At 43.9% G+C, this 18,012-nt stretch overlaps 1 protein-coding gene across 4 annotated transcripts in view; it reads left to right on the top strand.

Moving 5' to 3' along the window:
- The window catches only part of Sema6a (semaphorin 6A), a 121,114-nt gene extending 103,632 nt beyond the window's left edge, over positions 1 to 17,482 (top strand). For 3 of the 4 annotated variants that reach the window (XM_055622573.1, XM_055622575.1, XM_055622574.1), the window contains one exon: positions 13,266 to 17,482. In XM_055622573.1, coding sequence (XP_055478548.1) covers positions 13,266 to 14,461 — 1,196 coding nt within the window. In that variant the 3' untranslated portion in view covers positions 14,462 to 17,482. Of the gene's footprint in view, positions 1 to 11,122; positions 11,234 to 13,265 lie in introns of those variants that run through there. The other variant, XM_055622576.1, reaches the window with a different exon arrangement.
- Positions 17,483 to 18,012: the final 530 nt, after the last annotated feature.

Below are 18,012 nucleotides of genomic sequence, written 5' to 3'. Positions count from 1 at the left end.
AGCTGGGAACCTTGGAGGAATGGTGCTTGCTGGCTCTTGTTTCCATGGCTGCCGTTCTTACGTAAGCCAGAACTGCCTTCCCGTGATGGCACTGCTCAGAGGCCAATCTGATGGAAGCAGTTCCTCAGTTGAGCATCCCTCTGATACTCTGACTTATGTGACTCTGGCTTATGTCAAGTTGACAAACCAGCACAGGTATACCATGCTTCCCGCCATGAAGCGGTGTCAGGAACTTACTTAGCGAGCTTCTGAAAGCCAGGCTCAGAGATGGCCTCTGGGCCACACTTGAAAATTTAGAATAAACCAGACCAGAGGAATTCAAGTTCAGAATTTCTTCTGCAGCCAAGCAGTGGTGGCACACACTTTTGATCCAAGCACTCAGGAGGCAGAAACAGGTGTATCTCTGAGTTCGAGGCTAGCCTGTCTACACAGCAAGTTCCAGGACAGCTAGGGCTACAGAGAAAGCTTTTCTTGAAACACACACACACACACACACACACACACACACACACACACACACACCCTTCTGGAATAGTTTTATCACATTTGATTTCAGAAAATAATCACTAAAATTTGCATATTGTCGGAAAGATAATGCTGGTAAAAGACTGCCACTGAGAGCAGGCTCAAAGTGACGCTGTTATCTGAGGAAGGCTCATAGGTCAATTTGTTCCGAAGCAGGATCGCTAACACACTTGGTTGTTTTCAAGCTTATTTAACATTAAGTTTTCAACAACTGTCAAGTGATCCAGATAGTTTGGTCTCATTTTTATCTTTGTTTGTGGGGACTGACATGGAGAGACCACTGGAAAATAAATAGCAGTTCAGTAGTGTTGACAAGAACCTTAGTGTCAAAGAAAGAGCAAACTTCATTAAGGTTGTGGGTAAGGCCCAGTCCACTGGATGGTGGACAAGCGTGAGGACCTGGATTCTCATCCTTAACACCCACCTAAACAGATGGATAGTGTGGCTTGTGCTTGTCACCCTAGCACTGCACAAACACACACAGACACAAAAGATGGATAGCATCCTTGCAGTGACACCCCACATGGCCTTCACGAGCGCGCACGCGCGCGCACACACACACACCACATAAAAATGTTTCATTGTTCACTCAACAAACATCCATGTACAAATCCTGTGCTAGCTGAGCAGCTTACAGGTAGTGGGGGAGACACACAGCTAGCTTCTGGTGGGACACGTCCATGCTAGAGAAGTCAAGGAAAAGAAGGTCAGACAGAGCGCTGCCGGGGTAGAAGCTGGCCGTGAGTGGTTCCAAGTGTGATGGACCAGGGAAAGGCCTTGAAAAGCATTGAGGGAAAAGTTGAATGTCAGTAGTAAGGGGAGGGAGTGACATTGCAAGGAGAACAAATTGAGTTTACAAGCCACAAAAGCTCTTCAAGCACAGAGTGAGTCACTCAGAGGCATGTCATGTGCAGTGACCTTTAGTCACTTTATGATCACTTTATGATCAAGACTATGAAGGGCTGGAATGGGAACTGAGATCAAAATGGGAGCACGGTGCCCTAAATGTCGTGCTGAGATGTCTTCGCTCTTTTGGCAGGCAGTGGGGGCAGAATGAGTGATGGCGGAAGACAGGCCCAAGGAAAGGAAAGACAAAGGAAGGTTCATAGAGCCCATGTACCAGGCTGGTTGTTCCATCACATGCAGTTATGGATTCGGGGAAGGGAATTTTGTATCCATTTTGGTTCTAACATGGTCTGTCACTGCCTCTGGTGACATATTCCTGGTGGGTGCTCCTCAAACCAAGTGCTTGATTCCAGGAAAATCCCTGGCAAGCTAAAGTCCAAAGTGGGGCTTCTCTGTCCCTTCAGTTAAGTGCTGGAGTTTGTGGTGTGTAAGACATTTCACCCCTGACAGAACTTGAAGTCATGCGAGGGCTAAGAGAAAAGTGAGAATGTAATCCAGTGTGCTACTCTTTAGCTTTAGAATTTTCTTCGTGTCACCTCCCAGAAAGAGAATGTAACTAGTGGTCTCTGACCTTTTTTGGGAAAGAGCTAGGACAGTGGCACTGTGGGTAGGTTATGCGTGGGCCGCCAGGTGGAGAATGGCAAGAACTTTGGTGCATTTCTTAGGGAGGAGGGAGAAGGCTCAGGCTGAGAAGCCCATGCAGACCCTACAGTTGTTCCTTTGGTTGTGCAGGCAAGGATGTAGATCAGATCTAATTAATTTTCTATCCTCTTGACAACTAGCTGAATTCGTCTAAGGTCTTGATGAGATTGTTGTAGAAAGGGTAAGAAAGGAAAAAAAGTTAAATGTCAGCCATGTGGAAGCTATTTCATCTCCCTGCCTGCCTGAATCAGTACAGCAATATTGGAATTTTCTAGAGACACTCACTAAGCCCCCTCCCCCCTTTTCTTACAAATACCATCCATTTTCTCCGAAAATGAAGGTCTTAAATTATGATTAGGAAAGCTTAAACTTTTACTTTTGAAACAGCAACTTGAACGACGGTGTGTTTGAAATAAAAACTTCCCTGTCCAGTTGCCTGTCCCCTGCAGCTGTGTTATCAGGTCCTATCATTCCAGGCGTGACCCTTCACCCCACCTTTTCCCTCGGTTTCTCTTTTTTTCCCCATTCTCGCCCATCTTTTGTACAAATATACACACACAATAGCAAAGGTTTCTGACAGCTCAACAGAACTTTCAAGGAGTCTGGGGACTAGGCTAGGTATGATCTTATTAAGAGAGCATCTGGAGCCGTTTGTTCTTTAACTGATTCAACCACTCTGTTCCTCCAGGTTCTGTTGTGTCTTCATAATGAAATTGTGAAAAGTCAATTCAAGAGTTTGGGTCCCATTTAAAAATGGAAAAATAATATTAGCTTTCTCTCAGAGCTTAGTTTTGCGTGGTTTGTTGGTTTTAAGACTTCTGAGACAGCCTAGACCGGTCTATAGAGGGCTACGTAAAATGGGTAATTTCCAAAGAGTAGCTTCTCTTTTCTTAACATTAGACGTGAGAGTGGCCTCAAACTCTGTAGGGCCTGTCCAAAATATGTAACAAACACCACTGCCCTAGATAGAAAGGACAGGATGAGCTGTGTTCTATTGTTGGTACCAGGGAAACTCAGGCTGTTTAAAGTCTTAAGCAAAGCCCTGCAAAGTGCATGGAGTGCTGAATGGATGGTCAGCAGCCCCACGAACTTCATTAGACATCAATCTCTTCAGCACTTTAAATCTCACCACGGCCCTAAAGCAAGTTACTGAAACATAGTTGAGTCTATTCATGCTGGACACATGTTAGAAGGGATCTTAATCAGTGTCAGGGAGCCCATTACAGGCAATGTAAAGATGTGTCATCTCCAATTAGTATTTCCTAACCTCTTCTAAGTCTGTAGCTTGGGCACTGTCTGTGTAAAGTGGTTTGTTTTTAATGGAGTGATTGGAATTCTCCCACCCTGCTTATGTTTAAAGTTTATATTTTTTACAAGGATGTGTTTCTTTTCAAAATGGTGCATCCACCAATAGTTCACTGGAGTGGAAGGCGGTTGTTATGAATGATATAGAAATAATAGAATTTCCATATGGACAGCCACTGACAATGCTTTATTCGAAGGGGAAAATGGTGTCAAGAAATTTATAGGGCCGTAAACTATATTATGCCTAACCTTTCAGACATATTAAAGCATGTCATTTGCAGTCCTCTAGCCTCTTGTTATTCATAAATAATAGATAACCCTGGACACAATCATCTGACATTTGTTAAGGTAATAAATACACCCTAAGTGCTGATTGGCCTTGCTTTCTGTGATTTAAAAGCACACAACAGAAATTTAATGTAACTTAAAATGTCATGCATTTCTATGGGTTTTCAGATTCAGTTCTCCTTAACAGACCCCAATTGCCAAGTGGAGGGCACTGCCTTCCTGGGCTTTTTCATTATCATAAAGCAGTACCTTAACATGGGAGTGAAACATGAACTCAGGTTCCTCCTTTCAGTTGAAAAAAGGTTCCTGTCCTTGTGTCTAGCCACAAGGGAGGTATGGGGAGATTTATCGATGCCCTGAACAATTTTTAATGGTCATGAATGGAGTTTAAGGAGCTGATTTGGGGTGCCGCTAGCTGTGGCCCATTAAAGGAGGTGACTTTACCCAATGCTGGGCACTCAGAAGCCTTCTGCCTCTTCTTCCCCTGAGATCCAGGCACACCGGGGCTGATCCAACCAGGGACACATCTGATTCATGCAATCCAATCAGTACCCAATGGCCACTGTTACAGAGATAGAACATGTCCTCATGGTAGGGCCACTAGAGGCCACAGGCATCTTCTAAGGAGCCATGGGGATAACACGTTGGGCTGGTTTTGTTTGGTGTTGTAAGAGTAGTGGCATACCTTAGGGCATATGTAATAGTTTTGTCAGGTACTCACACGCACACGCCTCCCCACAGACACATAAACATGAGTGAAAAACAATAAAAACACCTCTCTAAAAAGACAAAAGAAAGACATTTGCGCAAGAGAAAAATGTAATGGATTTGGTTGTTTTCCAATAAAACAGCATCATTTTTGTATTCTCTGTCAGAATGTTAGTGTTAATCAGGGTAAAGAAATCACATGTGTAACCTAAAGATTGGCACGTTCAACACCAAGGCACACTTGGTTCATTTACTTATGTTTTTCATCTTTAAAAAAAAAAAAAATGGAAATCTGTTTATTCATCACCTCAGTTGTGTCTGAGCTAAATCATATAGGTTTGTTTTCTAAAAAATTGCTGATTACAGTTAAGGCGGCGTTCAAAAATGTTAGTGAACATGAGAATTACCAGCATCTGTGCCCTGGACCTGAAGAGGTGTGTCTTTAACAGGTTCAAGGTGATGCTGATCCAGGGTAGCACTGACTGGTGACACCGTTCAAGGTGCTCACGGGGCGTCTTTTTGAAGCTCATTTGCCAAGGCTATATGTTTTGATCTTTTTCTCCACTCTTAACTAACACAGCATCTTGGCCCCTCTTCAAGGCAGGCAACTCATCCGAAATTTTAGAAATACTGCCTGTTCCCGAACAGGCCATATGCTCTCCATACTCTCTAATTCGCTTAGCCCATTTCATCCTTCCAACAACCCTCATCTTAGAGCCCATGTTGCTCAAGCTGATTGAGAGACATGCCTGTAGGTCACACAGTGGGTTGTTTTTAGAAACAAACCTCAAATCCAGGTCTTTGTAACTTCAGAGCTTATGTTTTTCACTAACACTCCCCCGTGTCATTTTCAAAGTGGGATATTATTAAGCAGACCTCTTCCCTCTTGTTGTTTTATCTTTGCTTTGTAGAGAAAATCCAAGGCACCACAAATAATCTAATCAAAGAATCGTCTGAATTTTCCAATTCCCCATTTCATAATTTGATACCTCATTATAAAGTGAAGGGAGAAGACAGGATGAGGAAGTTGGTCTGATTTTAGGAATCATATAGATGTTAAGATCACAGTCTTACCTAGAAAGAAAAACTCAGGGCAGGAAAATAAACCTTGAATCTTGTGCAAATGGGGCTGAAGAGATGCTGAGAGTCTATTCAGCGTTTTGGAAGACCAGATTTGACTTCCCGAACCCACATCAGGCAGCTTAAAACTATCGGTAACTCTCCTCCAGGGCAGGCATCTGATGCCTTTACTCTCCACTAACACCAGGATGAATGTGTAGACACCCCTCCCACATACAACACATACACACACGATTAAAGATAATAAAATAAATTTGTGTGCAAAAACCACAAAAATGATCAGTAAACGTATGGGTAAAATAACAGTTCTAAAGCATGGGCCTACAGACCAACAATCTAAGGCGAGTCTTTAGAAATTATCCTACTGCTACTCTTGATCCAACAGAGACACTAGTCTACTGTCTGAATGCACAGTCCCACTGGCAAGGTCATGTCTAAGCCAGCAGAGCAGCAGAGGGTGAGTGAGCCAAGCACGGGGGGAAATGAAGGCATCGTTCTAAATAAAAACGAAGTCGAATGAGTTTCACACTTGCTCTCCTTCCTCTTCCCATGAAGGCATCCCAGCCAAAACTGTATATGTTTCAGAAGTGGGAGAGCTGGCAGGGGGCTCATCCACAGTCAATTATAAGCATCATTGCAATGTGTGAGTCCTAAACTGGAGTTATTAACTAGCCAGGGTAGGGGCCTGCCTATACTCAGGCATGCTGAGTCACTAACTTTAGACATCGCAAAGCCTCTGACCCCTCCCAATGCCTAATCTATGTCATGCCAGGGAAATAAAATAGAAAGGAAAGTTTGAGTTATAAATTCGGAGCCCGTTTCCAGGGCTGCTGGCATTTTCAGTCTCTTCCAAACCATCTGGTTAACATTAGGCCCTAAGACAAGAAGAAGGCCGTTTCCTGCCAAGATAACCACAGAAAGCTACCATTTCATTTTTCAGTGTGGTCATCCCTGTGGGCTGGGGTGTGGCCCTGTGGAGAGACTGCAGTTGAGGCTTTCCTGCTGCTTGCTTTCTTCTCTCCATCGGGATTACAGTGGGCTCTGTGTGGTCAGCCCTAGTGGTGCTGGCTCTTGGTTGCTTCATTCATTCTGATTGCCTTGTAGGACTCTGAGCCTGGCAGTTTGTTGCAATAAGATTTTTCAAACAAGAAAAATTGGGTTGTTAGATTCTATTCACTCAAGTTGTTATGAGGATTTCAAGGAAATTGCAGGCTTGTCTTACTATAAAGCAGAACCAAGAGTCTATTTTTAGGGGATCCGACTCCGGGGCTTTTCTTGGGGTTTTGCCATCGTTCTTAGTTCTCAGACCCAACACAAACCCCCTCTGGCTCAATGATGGAGGAAATGTCCATCCTCCTTTTTTGCCTTTGCATATTTCTCTAAAGGACACAGAGAAGCTTTGTTGTCTTTGTGGTCACCGGGTCCGCTCGACACAGATGCCTATTAATCACTTCACTATGGAGACAGACACATCCATCATACCGCTGCAGCTCTGAAACAGGCAGCCCACTGAATGAGGGTGAGGGGCTAAAGGACGCACTTAACCATTTCGAGTTAACCATGTCTGCCTCTTTGAGCAGGAGAGAGAGGTCATTGGAGCGGGCAGGGGAGGGCTCAGGTTTTTTAACTTAATAAGCAAAACTGACTTTATCTCAGTTTCTCTGTTTTGATGGGTCATTTAGCATCTCCCAGGTTTTTTTGGTGTAAATGGCAGCTAATAGGTACACTTGAAGACTGAGAGTTCTAATTTTTAAAAAGAATGGTGATAATAATAATGATGATGATAATAATAATGATAGCTGTACTTTTGCAAGGGTACTTAGCTCTGGCTTCTTCGTAAACTAGTTTTTCAGTAATGAATTCAATATAGAACAAAGCAACCTTAGAGTCGGCTTCTCCTGACAGGAGGAAAGAACTTTCCTTCTCCAACTGCCGGGTCTTCTCAGTACCTCTTTTGGTCTTTCGGGGCTACTCAAATCCCTCTCCCCAATGTTTTTATCTTCTATGTTTCTTAGTTTTCCTCCAGCTGTGTTCATTCACCCAAGCGTTTCTTTACAGTTGGTTTAACAGGTATCTGCTAAACATCTCTCTTCCTGGGACTAAGGGATGAATTCATTTCTTTTAGAACAGTCTTGCAGAGGAAGACAAGCATGAAGTGTGCCTCTTGCCAGTGAAGATGATAGGAGAGAGGAACATAGCCCCAGGATACATGTAGAAAGTAGATCTGGCCCCATGTGAGGATTTCTTCATTAAAGCTTAGACTCTAATAATCGAGCCGTGTGTGTGTGAGAACGTGGGAGATGTTCCCGGCCAGAGGGGGCAAACGCTTGTGAAACTCCAGTACTAAAGGCAGTACAACAGGGTTGGTCCCAAAATGTAAGGGACCAGAAAGGCATTTCCCTGCTGCTAAATAGAGCTGTCACCTTTCTCCATCTCTACAACCCTATACATCTTTGAGGCTCAGCTCAGTTTCATCTCCTTGTTAAAGCTTTGGTTTGGCCTCTGAGTGAGAAGGATGGGTCCTATTCTATTTCTATATTTTGCGGAATTAAGGACAAGGTCTGCCTTCCCCTTCCTGGCTTGTGCCTCATTCACTACCCCTTCCTCCCCACTCTGCGTTATTGTGCTCCGGGAATGTGTGTCTGATGAGGGAAGCCACAAAGAGGCTAATATCGGGATAATGAAAGGAAAGACACCAGGAGAATCTCAGTCTAACCCAGAGTTAGGGGCTAGCATCCTCTCTGTTGTAAAGTGCCCTGGCAGCCAGGTCTGGCTCCCATGAACAGACCAGGCAGGCCAGAGGAAGCACAGTCAGATCTACTTACCAAAGCCACGTTTCTAAACAGGAGATTGGGTTTCTGACATTTCAGAATTCATTTGCAAGGTCATCATGGGAAAATTCAGAAATGCACTAGGGCTTCTTTTGATTTTACAATATATAATTGCTCTTATTTTTGAATCGCGTGTTTTTAGGGCCATCATTCATAGTCTTTTCATTGTTTTGACCTCTAAAGAGCTTCAAATTCCTTCACTGAGGCCTCCAGGAAACCTGAAAACTCTCACTTCAAAAAGAAAAAAGAAAGAAAAGAAAAGAAAATCACAGAGAATCTACTCTTCTTAGGTCTGCCAATTTAAGGCATGTTTTCAGAGAAATCTCTATGCCATTGTGCTCCTTGCTTCCTGCAATAGGAAGGTAAAAAATGAAGATCCATTTAGCACCTTATGACTGGTGAGAAATAGCTGGTGGTTAATGACTCGCTGCATAGCATTTTTCAGATTCTGTTTTTGTTCCTAATGCCCCGTTTTCAGCTGGTGAGAACAGAAGTCCCAGGGACTGATAGAAAGCACGTTAATAGCCTAGGGTGGGGAAGCCTATTCTTTTACTTCTGCACCATGGGAGGACTCGGGCAGGTGAGACTGGCATATTCCCAGGACTCCATTCAGCACCTGACGCAAGGGATGTTCCTTCCAGCCCCAGCCTGTGGCCCTTGGCCTGTTGCAGAGATGCATTTGTTTCAGATTAAGCAATCTCACTAGAGCATCAGTTGTCATAAACAACCCTTTTGCCCTCACTGCTCCTTTGGAATCATCCCAAAGCCAATTTCTTTTCATTTATAAGACAGTTTCTCCTCTTATTGTTTTGAGCAAATACCTGGGCACCTTTTTAGATCTCTATTTGTATGGTAAGTGTTACTATCAAAATTCTATTTGGATGATAATTGAAGACCACGTCTTTCTGAGATTTTCACATCAAGGTTATACAGACAATCCAAAGATGACTCACAAGGTTTAGAAATGTATTTTTAAATGTCCCTACAATGTACTGAAAACCCACATGTTCAATAGTCACTCATTAAGCTACACAACTCTGAATCCTGGGGAAGGCTAGGGTGACAAGTGCTAATAGTGTGGCAACTACTTCAAGAAGATGAATATGGAATTATTAGTCCACTGGGCATCTAACTCTTCTTGCTGGGGTTTGCTCAATATTTTCTAGCTTTGTCTTAATTGTTTCAAAAAAGTTCATGACCTACAAGCTGTCCTGAAATATTTGGCCCCATTTGACAGCATAAGGAAGAGGAAGGATGTGTCTGCCTGCCTCCCCGGGGAGACAGATAACTGACAGACTGAACCAGAGCTGCTGTGACTTACTATTCTGAAGCCCTCGGAAAACAACTAATTCACCATTCTTCTGACCTTTACCTCCCCACACACACATACACCGAACTGTGACATTCAAACTCTTTCTTGGTCTTCATTTGATTGTCCTGCCCTCCTGAAAGGCAGCAAGACTGTGTTGAACTCAAATTATAGATGAAAAATTGGAGGTCCAGAGCTGTTAAGCCAACTATCCAAAAAGTTACCAGTCTGTAGGTGAGGACCCAAGACTCCAGGCCTTTTGAGGTCTTGTGCTGTGCCGCTTGCATCAGCACCACCAGCGCTGTGAGACAGAGCGCTGCGCTCAAGCCTTCACCATGGCTAGATGACAGGATTAATATACTCACTGCCACTCCCTTGTTGGTTTCCATGATGTGCACAGAAATCTTTAAGCTTGGAAGGCATTTCCAAAAATAAAATTCCCCTTCCTAGCTTCCATTTCCATTTAATATCCGTTTTTAACATGGAGCTTAAGGTTTCTGAATTTGTCTAAACAGATGAGAAGGCCCCCTGCTTCGCTCACCTGAAAGGTGAGGAGAGACAGAAAGGGTTGTTGTTGTTGTTGTTGTTTTAAGATAGTATTTACATGGCGAAATGAGACTGAGGAAAATAGGCATATCATTTTCCTGAAAGGTCAAATCCTACTTGACTGGTTAACAACCCGAAACATGAACTCAAATGTCATCCACTAAAAAAGTCTTTGCTGGTAATAGAGCAAGTGGTTTCTATGAGTCTTAGACAGCTAAAGACCTTTGCACATGAAAGAAGAATATTTAGGAGCTAAAATTATGAATAAGAAGCAATGGATAAATGTGGTGATTACATAGAATTACCATTGAAGTAAGTGCATTGTTCTAGCCTTATGGTACTGAAGTTTCATACTCTGCTCACTGTGTGTGTGGGGGGGCACAGGGACATGGCACACATGTCAACAGGCAAGGGGTTGACAAAGGATGAACCCAGTCACATGAGCAAACTCATTTTGAGATGAAGGAACGCCTTCTTATAAAAGGGTAGCCTGCAGTGGGAGGGGCTGACCTGGGGGTGCTCTGGTTAGGAGATGGGCAATTTCAGACTGATTGGCGCTTTCTTAGAGGTAGGAGTTGTATGACCAGATGACATGCAGCTAGTTAGGATACTCTGGTTATGGTTAGAAAATGACTTTCTAACCAGAAAAGATTTGCAAGTCTTCAGGACGAAGACCAATATTTTCTGGGACTAACCTTCTAACTTACTGGTCTGCCCTGATCCACATCTCTGTGTCCATAAAAGATAGGATGACAGGAAGAGCTGCCTTGACTTCCTCTTACTCATCACCAACTTTGCTGGTTGTTGTGTTCGTTGGTGGAACATGTGGAGGTTAAATAGGGAATTCTTAGGTATCTGGTCTCAAGGTTCAGCTTTAATCTTACCTTTCCTTTTACCTTCTAAGTGGAGAGAGCCATGCTAACTCTAGAATGCCAAAGTCCACTGTAGGAAACTTCCTCTAATAAGTAAACTTTTCTTGCAGTCCCCACTAAATACGAGAACCTAAACGGACTCTGTGAAATGCCTGTTGTGGTGAGAACTGCCACCTGCTACCTTCTATGGATGGGAGTCTTGACCTGACTAGAACCGTGCAACTCACCAAATCAATGAGAAAAATGAAACCATTTTATTCACAGATGTACACATTGGTTTGTACAATAATGTAGGAAGTTAAGAATATGTGTGATAGAATTCCAAGCACAATCAAAACTGAAGGAAAATCAGTTGCTATTTTAACACAATAAGGAAATGCAAATTTTAGGAAGAAATTTTCATTAGCACATTTTCTTTCAGGGGTAGGTATTAAAACATTTTTGAATGCAAGACAGCCCACTGTCTGGGGCACATTCCACATAATGTGTGAGTTAGAACTGCATTTCCCTGCTGGGTTTTGTTTTGTTTTTTCTTCATCTTGGTTTTTACCCCTTAAAAAGTGGAAAGTGTCACTTCAGGAAATTATTCAACAGCTTACCATCTTCCACTGTGCTCTGTGGGGTCCCTCGCCCCTATCCCCCTATCACCAGGGGTATTTGTCTAATCATAAAATCTTACATCTTAAAAGGTGTTTGCTACTTGTGTTGACTCACACTGGAAGTCACCTCACAATCCTTTGTCACAGGACGGTCACACTCCCTCTTCCCCCACAAGCACATGTGATGTCACAGTATGAGAGGATCCTTGAGAGGGAACAGTGTGATCTTCCAGCTGAGTTTTTAGAGTTTCTAAGCTGTCAATTTAGTAATCAAAATATTTTAGGCAGAGCCCACCCACTCCCACCCATAACAGAGCTATGTTTCTTCAAGGTCTCGGCTGTGACATTTAAAATATAACTGCAACAATCAGCAACAGTTTAAGGGTTGAATGTCATAAGTTTAGGAGTGGATAGAGATTTTTTTTGTTTATTTCATTTTATTCTAATTTGGTGCCACTTACAATTACCAGTAAAATACATTAAACATTATCCCAGGGGGAGTTGATTTAGCAGGTGAAAAATGTGTCTCCAGAGACCAGACAAGGTACATTTTCTGTCCTGCCATCTTTCCATAATAGGAACAATGTTTACATTTCTTCATGCAGTGCCTCTAATATATTCATGTTCTTTCAGTCTCCAGAGGCAGGGATGGAAGTATTTGAGACTTTATTTTTTTTTTAGCTACCGGCATCAAGCACTTAGGATCTGAGGGCTGTGATGTCTGTTCGCACTTGGTATGAAAAAATAAAAGCGCCTGTGTTTGCATTCGATTAGAGTGGCTCAGCTTGGTGGCTGATTAGGCAGGATAGAAACTGCAACTTTTTTTTTTCCTTCAGAAATGAGGCTTCTTGGTTAATGTAGTGGAAGATAATAGATGAGGTAGCCACATAATTTTTGTTAAACTGAAGAGATCAGCTCTGCTGAAGAATCTCATAGTGACAGCAAGCCCTAAGAGTAATAATGGGACCTGACACTTTACAAACCCACAATAGGGGGTGGGGAGTAGTTTAAATGTTCTTTCTACCGCATATTTACCTGAAATTGAGTGGAGTTCGGGCTTTTTTTTTCCTTTTTGATGCAAAATAAATGTAAATATTGTAACTTGTGAGCTTCAGCTATTTTTCATTGTGGTGACATAAACCCTCTACCCTCTTGTCTCTTCAAAAGCAAACATGCCTTTCTCCAGACAGAGGCCCTGTTGTCACGAGGCAGTCATCAAGAAAAGACTTAGCGGAAAGCTGGGATTGTTGTGTGATTTGTTCATTTAACATGCGTATAATAGTTGCTGCTTCCTCCAGCCTCAAATAGCTCATTTATTCTAAATCTTATAGAAGGTGGAAAAGATCAAAAGGAAAAGACATAAATAAATTCTGAACCTGCCGTCGTCCTTAGAAAAGTTGATAGGTCATGTACCAGAGAGAATGAAAGCCACAAAGAAGGCAACAAATAAAATCAATTTACATACATCCCAGAGATGGCTGGGGTGGGGTGGGGGCAGGGAGGATTAATTAGTTCATGTTTGGTAAGCTGCAGCTTGACAATAAGAGCTATTGTCACTTAGTACTGTTATTCATTAACAGCGTGACTGCCATACATCAGCAATGCTCACAGCGTGCTTTTCACTTCTTAACGCCATGTGCGATGTCTATTACAGGAGTGATTCGGGAAAGTTACCTCAAAAGCAACGACCAGCTCGTCCCTGTCACCCTCTTGGCCATTGCAGTCATTCTGGCTTTTGTCATGGGCGCCGTCTTCTCGGGTATCATCGTGTACTGTGTGTGTGATCACCGGCGCAAGGACGTGGCTGTAGTGCAGCGCAAGGAGAAAGAGCTCACTCACTCGCGTCGGGGATCTATGAGCAGCGTCACCAAGCTCAGTGGCCTCTTCGGGGACACCCAGTCCAAAGACCCAAAGCCCGAGGCCATCCTCACGCCGCTCATGCACAATGGCAAGCTGGCCACACCGAGCAACACCGCCAAGATGCTCATCAAAGCCGACCAGCACCACCTTGACCTCACCGCCCTGCCCACGCCGGAGTCCACGCCCACGCTGCAGCAGAAGCGGAAACCCAACCGCGGCAGTCGCGAATGGGAGAGGAACCAGAACCTCATCAACGCCTGCACCAAGGACATGCCGCCCATGGGCTCTCCTGTGATTCCCACGGACCTGCCCCTTCGGGCCTCCCCCAGCCACATCCCCAGCGTGGTGGTCCTGCCCATCACGCAGCAGGGCTACCAGCACGAGTATGTAGATCAGCCCAAAATGAGCGAGGTGGTGGCTCAGATGGCCCTGGAGGACCAGGCCGCCACCCTGGAGTATAAGACCATCAAAGAGCATCTGAGCAGCAAGAGTCCCAACCACGGGGTGAACCTTGTGGAGAACCTGGACAGCCTGCCCCCCAAAGTCCCCCAGCGCGAGGCCTCCCTCGGTCCTCCGGGAGCCTCGCTGTCGCAGACCGGCCTGAGCAAGCGGCTGGAAATGCAACACTCCTCCTCCTACGGGCTTGAATATAAGAGGAGCTACCCCACGAACTCGCTGACGAGAAGCCACCAGGCCACCACTCTCAAAAGAAACAATACTAACTCCTCCAATTCCTCCCACCTCTCCAGGAACCAGAGCTTTGGCCGGGGAGACAACCCGCCCCCCGCCCCGCAGCGGGTGGACTCTATCCAGGTGCACAGCTCCCAGTCCTCTGGCCAGGCCGTTTCGAGGCAGCCCAGCCTCCACGCCTACAACTCACTGACGAGGTCGGGGCTGAAGCGCACCCCCTCGCTAAAGCCAGATGTACCCCCCAAACCTTCCTTTGCTCCCCTTTCCACATCCCTGAAGTCCAACGATGCGTGTACATAATCCCAGGGGTTGGGGGCCAGGCGTCGAAGCGTCAGACGAGGCGAGGCACCCACCCAGCTCAGCAAGGTCTCCACTGCCTCGAATTTCCATCCGACCAAGATGGCCCTGGAGGAGCTGAGGACGCTGGGTCCTCCTCCCTGGGACACAGGGATACTCTCAGAAGTCGGGCGGTGTGGTTTTGTGAAGGTTTAGCAACAGTCACCTCCATCCTCTTCCTTCACACGCTTCCACATCCGTACAGCAGGTCGGACTCTCAAAAAGACTTCAGTATCATCACAAACATGAGCCAAAAGCACATCCCCACCCCACCCACATGAACACACATGCACAGGCGCACTTACATGCGTTCACTACACACACACACACACACACACACACACACACACACACGTTAAAAAAAAAAAAAAAGATAAACGACCACATTTTGTCTGTGACTGCACAGGACGTTGCCAAACTTGGCTAAGCGTTCGAAACTTTAAAACACGAATACTTTTTTTTTTTAAATCATGAAAATTAAAAACAACAAAAACAGAAAAAAAAAAATAAAGAATTCATTGATAATTCTAACTCAGACTTTTAACAATGGCAGAAGTTTACTATGCGCAGATACTGTGAAATGCCCACCAGTGTTACAGCTTTCTTATAGCAGGTAAATGCCATGTTGGGCAAATGATGTCATAGATTTCTGCTCCTCTTCGCTTTTAATGAATAACGTGACCGTTAACGCAAATAACTCTTATTTATTGTTCACCCTTTTGTTTTTCCTTAAGGAAAAGACTTCCAAATACCACCCGTACGAACAGCTCTGCAGAAGCCCGTGGAAAGTTAAACTATTTAACGTGAAATCCATTAACTGGAATAATCGAGTTTCTTTATTTTTACAATAAATCCACTGAGTAAATAAGTTGGGGCTGGAATTCTGAGCTTTGTGTTTGGACCATCGGGTCAGTAGCTAAAGGAAAGTGCTAAGAGGGAATATTTATTTAAATCTCCCAGTTAATTTGTCAGTTGGGTTTCTGGCCAAGAAAAAAAAAATGTTTAACGATCCTTCCAGATCCTAACTTCCAACCAAGACAGAAATGTTTAGAATGGCACCCATGCCCCGTTGCCACACACACGGCTTTGTCTGAGGCTCCCGCTGTCATGAAGGCACCAGCTTGTGAAAACCCCTCATCTCATTTCACCTTGCATGTGAGACAGCAAACAAAAATACACAAACTGTGTGAGCTAATTAATATGCTGGCTGCTACCTTGCATAAATTAATGATTTGATCACACGAGTATTTCATGAGGTTGCATCTGTGAATAGCCTGTTTTCCACATGTAAATTTGTGCCTTATACCCTGAGTTGTATACACTTGTAAAACTGTCGTTATGATCGACTTTCTTTTCCTACTTGAAATAAATGCAGATATTTATTTAAACCCCACCCTCCAACTCAGCCGTCTGGAAGATTGGAGTCAAGCAAATGGGAAAAGAATGCAGAAGTGAGTGATGGCTGTGATGCCGAAGGCTGGGTGACACCCTTTAGTGCGCTTTGCCTTCAGTAGTGCCACCTGCAACCACTCTTTGGCTGTGCTGCAGAGCATGGACAGGGTTGTGGGTGGAAAAGCCCCTTTCCCAGAGCTCTCTTGCTCTTATATTCCCAGATCATTTCAATATGGTGACATCCTCCTGAGCCAGCAGAGAAGGGACTAAAGTCCCAGCCCTTGTTTCTGCTGTGTCCGCTGACTGGAGGATTTGCTGTGGTGGTTGGGCAGGCAACTGGTAGGAGTCTCCAAGCTGTGCCTTTAGCACACCCATGCAGTGCACAGAGAATCAACAAGGAAATGGGCCAGGCAGGCTGGTCCCTGCTGTGATTAATGGGTACCCCAAAATACAAGGCAAACCACAACCGATGCTGCAAAATCCATTTTGAGAGTGCAAAAGGTGTTTTTGTTTTGTTGTTGTTTTTTTTTAAATTTCTTTATCTGTTTGTTGTTTGTAGAGGGTTGGGAGGGGATGGTGTGCCTGTTATTTTTCCCCCTCCCCTTGGTTTTCATTTGCTAAAGCACAGAGAAGGAACCTTAGTTTACTCCATCATGAGCAAAAGAATTGTCTGCACACTGTAAACCATGAGCAATGTTTTAATATGAACAGTTTATTTGATGGTCTCTTTGTCTCTTTTTGCAGTTTGAGCTGGATTTTAGTTTTATCTTCAAAATAAAACAATTAAAAAAAAGAAAACCTTTCAGAAAGAAAAAGTTGACAAAGCTAAATTTGAACTGGTCATTCACTCTCCTGTATCCTCAGTCAGCAACAAAGAGCATAGCTCTTTGTTCTAAGAGCTTCTTGCAGATGAGCCAGGCTGTTGTTTGGGATACCCAAGATACCTTGAGGCTTTGTTTTGCTTTTTAGTGAAGCCATTGTTAATGGCCTATAACTATTGTACCCCCGAACCACGAACACTTTTCAAGAAGCAGATACTCTTTTCTCCCTTTCCTCAACAATTTTAAAAAGGTGGTGGGTGACAGTCACCCTGACGCCTTCTCTTCCTGTTTGACTCGAAAGACTGTTGCCCCAACCTCATGCCTGTGTTAATGGGCGTCATTGCCTCAGCTGTGTTAAGGAGACCTGTGTCAAAACACACATCCCCATCTCCCACAACCCATTACTTTCAGTGTTAACCCTACAGTACCACATGTATTGAGCTGGTCTTCTGCATTTAAGTGTCCCTCTCCCTTTCTGCCCTCACCTTGCGTGGGGTGGTTGTCCATAAACCCGAGCGTGCCTTTGCTTTCCACCGTGGCTAGACACTGTAGATGCAAAAAACTCAGACTTACGTTGGTTGTAAAGTTGTAAAAATATTGTGATGTCACCAATTTTCCTTCTGTCTCCACGCATCCTAACATCTGATTCACAGTTTAATGTATGTTGTAAAAAAGGAAAAAAAAAAAGAATGAAAAAGAAGAGGAAGAAAGAAAAAGAAAGGAAAGGGCTCTTTATTACTTAAGAGTAATAAAACCAGACTGTTCTACGTTATCTTTTGTGTCCTGAATGCTTTTGTTTATGTCTTCAATTTTTATTTTTATTTTTTTAGCCACTCTCCTGTCCTGCCCCGTGTCGTTTTAGGATATGATTCTCTTTCTTCTGTCTCTATCTGGTTTCCACATTGTAAATAACCAGATAGTTAGACCTATTTGCTTGCAGTATCTTTACCCTGCCCCCTTCATCCAATGTATTGATGTGTTTTCTCTGCCTGCTCCCAGCCTGGAGCAGGGCTTTAGCAGAAGCCTCTGTAATTAAAAAGCAGAACACGCATTGACTCCCTCTATTCATTTCATGTGCTTTCTTTTTATGGGCTTGTTCATCATCAAACATTTATGGTAGGCTTGATAGTTTAAGAGAACAAGGCTAGGGTTTTAGTATGGAGGGTCCACTAAAAATAGATCCTTACATAGATGTGACTTCAGCCTTCTTACATATTGATAAGGTGGAGGGTGCTGGAAATGCTCCCTGTTGGCATTTCTTTCTTGTAACTGGGAAGACGGCTGGAGTTATATTGGGATAAA

The sequence above is a fragment of the Psammomys obesus genome, unplaced genomic scaffold, assembly GCF_907164565.1.
Source record: "Psammomys obesus unplaced genomic scaffold, mPsaObe1.curated_primary_1811, whole genome shotgun sequence".
Lineage (NCBI taxonomy): Eukaryota > Metazoa > Chordata > Mammalia > Rodentia > Muridae > Psammomys > Psammomys obesus.
The sequence above is the reverse complement of the archived record's forward strand: the minus strand, read 5'-3'. Positions and strand labels throughout refer to the sequence as shown.